At 39.1% G+C, this 9,105-nt stretch overlaps 2 protein-coding genes across 3 annotated transcripts in view; both read right to left on the bottom strand.

Moving 5' to 3' along the window:
• Positions 1-811, bottom strand: part of f2rl1.1 (coagulation factor II (thrombin) receptor-like 1, tandem duplicate 1) — a 6,628-nt gene extending 5,817 nt beyond the window's left edge. The window contains exon 1 of one of the 2 annotated variants that reach the window (XM_034896159.1): positions 557-811. In XM_034896159.1, the coding sequence (XP_034752050.1) occupies positions 557-632 (76 nt within the window). In that variant the 5' untranslated portion in view covers positions 633-811. The remainder of the gene's footprint in view (positions 1-556) is intronic. The other variant, XM_034896158.1, reaches the window with a different exon arrangement.
• A 2,664-nt stretch (positions 812-3,475) lies between these two features.
• LOC117959156 (proteinase-activated receptor 1-like) lies at positions 3,476-6,662 on the bottom strand. Its single transcript, XM_034896136.1, has 2 exons — positions 6,339-6,662; positions 3,476-5,204 (listed from the first exon to the last, which is right to left on the bottom strand). The coding sequence occupies exons 1-2, from the start codon at positions 6,637-6,639 to the stop codon at positions 3,964-3,966; spliced, it is 1,542 nt and encodes a 513-aa protein (XP_034752027.1). The 5' UTR covers positions 6,640-6,662; the 3' UTR covers positions 3,476-3,963.
• Between the last annotated feature and the right edge of the window lie 2,443 nt (positions 6,663-9,105).

Below are 9,105 nucleotides of genomic sequence, written 5' to 3' on the forward strand. Positions count from 1 at the left end.
ACAAATGTAGTGGAGTACAATATTTACCTCTGAGATGCAGTGGAATATAAGCATAAAGTACATAAAATGTACCTCTAAAAAGGTATCAGCTATGTAGGCTAAGTACATGTCCGTGGTGACACACTTGGACTTTAACCTACTTATTAACCATCTGCTTGACAGTGACTCACTTTACATATGTCATAATTTATAATTTATATTCTTTGTTTACAGACTCAAGGTCCAGATAAAAAGCACACACACAACACATGACAAGAGGGGTAGAAACCAAACACAAACATAAATACATATAGCCAAACTGACTCCCAAAAATATCACAAGAGACACACATACATGCAAACCTACAAACAGCAATGCCCAATAAAGAAAGCAGGTCATTTAGTGTTGTCAAACTACTTCTGACGGACTAACACACTACATGAAGTCAATCAGGACCAACTCATCAAACAAGCATGGCCTCTATTCGATGTATGTAGTTCAGCATAACATGTTTTCAATCCTAATCTTGTCTGATTTAAATGTTTAAAGACAACAGGAACAACAGATGGCTCTTTACCTATGGGCAGGCAGTGGCAGCTCCGCGCGCAGCACCACAGGAGGAGCAGGTGAAGCCATCGCGTCTGCGGGACCATGACTGCAGAAAGGAACGAGCGTCCGCAGGTGTGGCTGGCTCTGTCTTCTGTCTCTCTGAGTCTTACCTGCTGTGACTTCTTCACACAGCGGGTTTTAACACCTACGTGACGTCACCAGTCTCGTGAGCGCCCGTAGCCAACCGAGACACGCCTCACAGGTTGATGTCGGAAGTACGATGACTTTTTTTTTTTAACCTTCATGTTGTCCTCGACCCGTTTTCCTATTTCAGTGTTATTTTTAATTCCCCAAAATAACATGATTGATTCCACACAAAGCTCCTTGGCAAGTAGAAATCTCTACTTTCACTAATTTTGGGGCGTTGTATTCAATTTTATACTATTTGAAAAAAAAACATGGAACTTGTTTTGAAGTAAAAGTTGACATATTCCAGTCTGTGATTATCCATCAACATCCATTCCTTTAATTTTAGTCTCAATAATTCCTAATTTCTGCTTTTCTAACTCAAACCTTTGGTATAATTTCCAAAAATTAGGTTTTACAAAAATAACTGTAAAACTAAAGTGTGACAGACATCGAACAAAAGCATCAAAAGTGATGAAATAAGAGACAAAAACGTAAGAAAAAATCCGCAAATTGTTGATTTTCAGGTTTGACAGGAAGACAACACAAGGGTTAACGATTCGGATCAAACATACAACAAGGCACATTGCAAACATATTCAGTCAATTCTACAACATGAGGTGAACATGGAGTACAACATTGATACGTTTTCACAAAAAAACAAAACAAACAAAAATAAATAAATAAAGGGAAAAGAGCCCAAGGGACTCAGCAGGAGACACTTAGGAATCAGTTTGCATAAGTGTTCATGAAAAACTAGAAAAAACTTTATTTGTTTTGCAACATTTCAGGGATTATATCATTTAGAAAAGGCATTAAAGACCGGGGATGTTTTAAGAAATCAAAATTTGTGTATGAAATATTTTGGAGAGATGTCAGAGTGACTCGGCTGCAGCAGCTGGACCAGCGCCCTGAGCGGTTGGGGGGAGGGGGGGGGGGCTACAGTGCCTTGCTCAAGGGCACCTGGCAGCGCCCAGGAGGTGAAGTGGCATCTCTCCAGATAACAACCTACACTCCGTACTTTTGGTCCATACAAACTCATGCAGAACAAAAGCTTCTACACACCTGTACACGTGGTTGCGTGTGCTATGTGATATGTTATATTAAGTGCAATACTTCATAGTTTAGTAACTATATATTGCCCAAATAGACAAGTATTCCTTCACTGCTTGCGTTTGTCTAAACTGGTTCAAGTCCAGCCAGGGTCCTTTGTTTCATATCATCTATATTTCATATACTGAAGGAATAAAAGGCTAAAACACATAAGTATCTAGTTGCCATTGGCTATCTTTCCCCATTGTTGCTGCTGTACGTGCAAAACAAATGATAGGCATGGCAAGCCAGCTGTATTTGCATTTTAGCAACAAGGCCATTCAAAGTGCTTTTCAATTCAAATGACAATAGCAAAACCATTGTTCTTCTGAGCTTATTGAAACCCAGTGTAAGTGGCACGTTTAATGAAGGTGGCAAAGTACAGAAAAGACCAATACATACATCATTATTTAACCAAATAAGGAAATACTTCACATTTTCTACGTTTTATGTATTGTGCATGAACAAATACATACAGTAGATTCCTTTTGTCCGGCTGACAGACAGAATAGAACATTATTTTCCATGTTCAAGTTCTAGCCTCTCACATGTGAGGATTTGCGGCTTTTCCCTGGTTTATATCAAATTGAAAAGCATCCCTATATCCGTGGTGATTGAACATCTTTTAGTTTTGGATTGTTGGTCAGACAAAACGTGAGATTTAAAGACGGCCTTTCAGTAATGGTGACGGGCAATCTTAACAGACTGAACGGTTAGTTCAACAATTGTCAAAGAAAGATTCAAAACGTATTTATTCAGTCAGTGGTTCCTTTAAAGCAGGGGTCTTGAATGGGCCTACAATAACGTGTAGGGCAGCCTAAAGCCTTTACACTTTTTTCTCATAAAATAAGCTTTTAAAATACAAATTGTTGCCATGATCTTTTAATGTTACGCATACATGTGGCACATGTACTAACAGTATAGTAGCGCTATAAGAGAAGAGAAAAGAATCTTGACAATGGTGTACAACAACAGTCTTATAAAAGTACTTCACATTTCCAACCAGCAGAGAGCAGCATGGAACAAACTAGGCCCAATGATGTTCATTGGTGGATTTAAAAACACTGTCTCAAGGATAAGAGGACAAATTTATTTAAAGACTAAAAGTGGTTAAAAAAAAAACAGTGGTAAATATAAATTTTGTAAAGTACAAAGTAAGACGAGGACGAAGTAAGTATTAACTGTAAAACACAAGTGCTTAAAATATCAGCTTCTTAGAAATAGTATATTTTAAAAAACAAACACAAGTATGTTTCATAAGTTTCTTTCCATTAAATGAAAGATTTGCAGCTCATAAACTCATAAGCTCCTACGTATACAGTGCATACAATAAAAACATTTCAAAGTATCAAATGTTCAGCAGAATTCACCTGGACATACATTCTTATCTACTCTCTACAACCTTCCTTTTTACTTCATTAAATCGCTCGACTGGCATGGCTGTCATTGTACATGTGATGTAATGAAACCAAGACTTCTGGGTATTTCTGTGTGCATGACAGCTTTGCTTCCCTTCATTACAATCACAAAAGAAAATACACGTGACTCAAGCCTGCAGATTAACTTTGTGCTCTTTATTTGTCGGGTCTTTCTATTCCTAATAAAATATGACATAACTTTTTTTAAAAGGTGCCCTGCCACACAACACCGTTTTTACCTGCATTTTCTGAAATATTTAGGTCCATATGTGTTAATGTTAATGTGTAATGTCGTGAATGTGAAAATGAACGTCTACCTCCTCTGTGAGCTCTAGCCACTGGAGAGACATAAGAGGAGAAATCAGGCCAATCACAACAGCTGGTCAGTCTGACGTCACGTTGTCTGAGCTCATTACTATTCATGAGCTGGACCAGTTGCGCTGGGTAAAGGTTGGTGATAGTTAGGCTCTCATTGGCTAGCTGTTAGCCAATAAGAGTCAAGCAGCTAAGCTCGTTGAGTATTACTGAGAACTGGCACAAATAGAGCTGAGTCTTCTTGCGGCTTTCTGTAGCACACTAGAATGGCTTGAAACAAGGGGAAAAAGGTATTTTTTCAACAAAAAATGTTACAGAGTCTATGGTAGAACTTCAGCCATTACCACAAAGTAATGAAAAACGTGTGGCAGGGCAGCTTTAAAATCACAGTTAAAGTCACTCTGATGCATGTCTGCCCAGTGCGTCAGACCAGCAGCTTCTTGTACTGGCTGTTGAGGCTCTCTTGGAAAGAGTCCATTTTTGTGTTTTGAGTGTTTATTTGGGAGCTTTCTGTATGTCTGGGTTTCACAATTGTTCCTCTGCTGGATTGGCGTGAATCAGATGACGAGTGACTGTTGCAGCTGTTGTCTGTGATCTTCTGACACCTCAACACGCGGGACAGTTCTCTCTGGCATTGGGACGATCCAAAGTAGTAGACCAGAGGATCCAGCAGGCAGTTGAGGCTTCCCAAACACATAAAGACCAGATAGACTGCGTAGGAGCCATCGGGGGCGGCCCGGCTCTGCTGGACTCCCTTGTTGAACTGCAGGTAGTGCGCCAGAAGCAGACAGTTGGTGGGCGTGAAACACAGCACGAACATCACCAGCACGGTCAAAGCTATCACCACTGCTCTGGTTCTCCTGCGCGAGCGTCCTGGAACCCCGCGCGGGACTCTGCTCAGCGACCAGATGACCCACACGTAGGACACCACTGTGATGAGCAGCGGCAGGAAGAAGAGGGCGCAGCAGAGCGCGATGAAGTAGATCCTGTAGTGCCCGATGAGGTCTTCCAAGTGCTGGACATCGTGGCAGGTGGTGATGTCCAACTGTCTCAGGTAGATGGTATGGGTGGAGAGGACGAGCGGCACCGAACCGGCGAAGGACAGCATCCACATGGCTGCGCATGCTATGTATGACCTCTGCGGCCTCCTCCAAGCCAGGGATTTGATTGGATAGACTACAGCGAGAAGCCGGTCCACGCTGATGCAGCCTATGAGGAGAATAGAGCAATACATGTTCCAGTAAAAAGCCGCGGTGACAACGCGGCACGCGAGTGCTCCGAATATCCAGTTGTTGCCGCCAAAGTGGTAGGCGATCTTGAAGGGGAGCAGCGCGGCAAAGAGCAGGTCAGCACAGGCCAGGTTCAGCATGTAGATGGCCGCCGGCTTCTTAGGACGGATCCTCCGAGCGAAGGCCAGCAGCGCGCAGATGTTGATCGGAACACTGAATACGCAGACCAGCGTGTAGAAGGAAGGTATGAGGACGGTGGACACCGGGCCCGTCAGAAACACCAGCGCCTCCTCGGAGATTTCCTTGGTTACGTTATGCACCGGCACACCGGTGGAGCGATTCGATTTGGCAACGCCATCATCTGGTGCATCCAGGGTCACGGGATCGGCTAAAGGGTCAAAAAAAGAGAAGGTTCTCCCTCGTGCACGTTGTGTGTCTGGAGAGAGAAAGAAATGTGTTTGGTTTAAATACTGTTAAATCAGGTTATTTTTATTCATAGAGATTCATATTAAAGAGCTGAAAAATACACAACTATTGTTTTTGATAATCTTTTAGGTAGTTTTTTTCTTTTTTAAGCTAAAATGCCAAAAAATAAAGCTGATTTAAGATTTCAATATTAGCTGTTAATTAATCGAGGAGACGAGCCTAAAAATAGAAACAAGTAGGTGTTGCAGCTTTTAATCAATTAGCCCATGGGTAGAAATGGGCTTTAGTCATATTTCAGGCAAAAACTTGATTAACAAAAAAGACAAATATTCTCTAATGTCCTCTAATAAGGGGACTTCTTGCTTTTCTGAGGTTGTGGACTTTAGGTCAATCAAAACAAGGTGTTTTTATCAATGTGAGTTGCTGATTAACATTCTGTCGATCAAATATAATACGTTTTAAAAATCATATCAAATGACAGGATACATTTTCTACCATACTGCATTTCTGTACAAAGTTATGCTACATATTTATGATGGGATTCCTTTAAAATACCCAATTTAACTAGTTTTGCTTTGACCCTCATGTTGTCCTCGTGTCAAATTGACCCGTTTTCCTATCGAAATGTTCTTTTTTATAACCCAAAATAACATGATTGATTCCACACAGCACTCTTTGGCAAGTACAAATCTCTACTTTCATTAATTTTGGGGTGTCATTCAATTTTATTGTATTTGAAAGAAAGAAAAAAGAAATAATTAAAGTTGTTTTGAAATAGTATTGAGTAAAAGTTGACATATTCCAGTCTGTGATTACCCATCAACGTCCATTCCTTTAATTGTAGTCTAAGTAATTTCAATTTTCTGCTTTTCCAACTCAAACATTAGGTATAATTTCCTATTAATGTTGACCATAATTCCCAAAATTACTGTAAAACTAAAGTTAATAAGTTGGAAAACGTCCAAAAAAAGTGACAAACATTGAAAAAAAAGGGACAAAAACGTAAGAAAAAGTTAAAAACATTGATGATACACGTCAATAAAAGTGTTAATTTTCAATTTTGACAAGAGGACAACACAAGGGTTAGCTTCAGTAGAAACCAGGGACCGTTACAGTCGGTAGAAACCAGCTAAAGTCTTGTTACCGTTGGTGGCTCTCCCCGAGGCAGCGCGCGCACACACCAGCACCAACAGCAACGTTTTCGGACCCGCTGAAAACATGTTGCCGCCGGAACACGAACTCACGAAGAAGAAAAACAAAACCAGCAGAGAGAATGGTAATATGTCGATTATCTGGCCTTTCCGTTCCCCGTGCTTCTCGTGCCTCCTCCAGGTTGTTTCTGCTGCTCGTCCAGAGAATGGGACTGTGTTTTGTTCCCGCCCACACTGTCCGGTGGGTCCGGAACGCCCCGGTCCACTAATCAGCTGCAGACTGCGCGCACACATGCATTCCTATCGGTTGATGTCACCTTTCCTGTCACCCAGCAGCGACCCATCCAACCACTAAGAGCTCTGGATTAAACTGGACAACTTGTATTCTGACTAATTGTAAATTGATGTTATGTTATCTTTTTATTTTTATATGTAAGGATTGTTTCTATTGCTTCTTGAGTCTTCATAAGTATCTTAATGTGCTATTACTGTTCTCTGTAGACTGCATTTTGTCAACAAAAAAAACAATAAATACATAAATAAATACAAATTAAGAGCTCTGGATGCTGAATGAAGCAAACAATTTCCTGGCAGTTTCGTATTTTTTAATGTGACACTTTAGAAACCCATTGTGGCTGCAAACTATATAATTGCAATTCAAATGTGAATAATTTAAAAGCCTAAATGTGTTGATGATTTCAATCAAGTAGGCTAACATATGTAACGACTTGAATCTCAAAGTTGCCCAAAATAACCAATTAATTCCTCTTCATCACTTGATGAAGAAAAAAAAGAGACTTCATATACAGTACTAGGGGACCACTAAGTCCTCTATAAAAGAGACTTCAGATACAGTATTAGGGTACCACTAAGTCTTCTATAAAAGAGACTTCAGATACAGTATTAGGGGACCACATAGTCCTCTATAAAAGAGACTTCAGATACAGTATTAGGGACCACTAAGGTCTATATAAAAGAGACTTCAGATACAGTATTAGGGGACCACTAAGGTCTATATAAAAGAGACTTCAGATACAGCATTAGTTCAGATACAGTATTAGGGACCACTAAGGTCTATATAAAAGCATCCAAAGATTACCATGTCATGGGACCTTTAATGGGTCACAGTGCAGTTTGTGAATATGAGAACTGAGTTAAAGTGGAGTGGTAAAGATCTTTTGTGGAACGGACATCATGCACCGACGCACTTTCAGGGGCAGAACAGATTGTCCATAAACACATTCTTCGTTTGACGGGAAACCCTGGAGAGGCCGAAGTGCTTCCTGTTTGCAGTCGACGGACGGATGCATCACAGTCACAGAGCCCCAGATCATTTATAAAGATTATTTTTTTGTGGGTATTTCCCTTAATTTGATGATGATAGTGGATAGACAGGAAATGGGCGAGAGAGATTGGGGGTGGCACACTCTTACTGGGTGAGCTAGAGGTTCCCCAACCCCAGATATATTTAGAACAGATTATCATTTTGGAGGATGAAGAGCACACTTCGTCTGACCCTTTGCGATGACTTAGGCATTGATCTTTTTCTTATCAAACCACTTGATATTAAAGAGTTAGACAGTATATTAGACAGTTATACATTATATAAGATAGATATTAGACAGATATTAGACAGTTAGACAGTATGTTAGACAGATATTAGACAGTTAGACAGTATATTAGACAGATATTAGAAAGACAGTATATTAGACAGATACTAGACAGTTAGACAGTATATTAGATAGATATTAGACAGCTATTAGACAGACAGTATATTAGAAAGATATTAGACAGTTAGACATTATATTAGATAGATATTAGACAGATATTAGACAGTTAGACAGTATATTGGACAGATATTAGACAGTTAGACATTATATTAGATAGATATTAGACAGATATTAGACAGTTAGACAGTATATTAGACAGATATTAGACAGTTAGACATTATATTAGATAGATATTAGACAGTTAGACATTATATTAGATAGATATTAGACAGTTGGGCAGTATATTAGATAGATATTAGACAGTTAGACATTATATTAGATAGATATTAGACAGTTAGACAGTATATTAGATAGATATTAGACAGTTGGGCAGTATATTAGTCAGATATTAGACAGTTAGACAGTATATAAGATAGATATTAGACAGTTAGACATTATATTAGATAGATATTAGACAGTTGGGCAGTATATTAGACAGATATTAGACAGTTAGACATTATATTAGATAGATATTAGACAGTTAGACATTATATTAGATAGATATTAGACAGTTAGACATTATATTAGATAGATATTAGACAGTTAGACATTATATTAGATACATATTAGACAGTTAGACAGTATATTAGATAGATATTAGACAGATATTAGACAGTTAGACAGTATATTGGATAGATATTAGACAGTTAGACAGTATATTGGACAGATATTAGACAGTTAGACAGTATATTGGACAGATATTAGACAGTTAGACATTATATTAGATAGATATTAGACAGTTAGACAGTATATTAGACAGATATTAGATATAAGACCGTTAGCTATACCCCGTACTTTTCCTTTTTTGTCTCTGTGCGGTTCAAATCGTTTGTTTGCTTTCTTCTGTAAACTAGATGTTTAGATAGACTTTCTCATGTGTTAAATATTTACATATTTGCACATGGCAAGACAGTTCCCACTGCTTCTGGAAGATATCGAGATTAAACAAGCTGAAGTCAAGTTAGCATGCACATGTGTAGTCTGTGTAGAG

This window comes from Etheostoma cragini, chromosome 16 (assembly GCF_013103735.1).
Source record: "Etheostoma cragini isolate CJK2018 chromosome 16, CSU_Ecrag_1.0, whole genome shotgun sequence".
In the NCBI taxonomy this organism is placed as follows: domain Eukaryota; kingdom Metazoa; phylum Chordata; class Actinopteri; order Perciformes; family Percidae; genus Etheostoma; species Etheostoma cragini.

What these genes read in the sequence shown, in the direction of transcription:
- LOC117959156 (XM_034896136.1), bottom strand. Translation starts at nt 6,639, where the DNA reads ATGTGTGCGCGCAGTCTGCAGCTGATTAGTGGACCGGGGCGTTCCGGA. An exon ending in CTCGGGGAGAGCCACCAACG is followed by an intron (nt 5,205 to 6,338) that starts GTAACAAGACTT and finishes TTCTCTCTCCAG; the next exon opens with ACACACAACGTGCACGAGGG.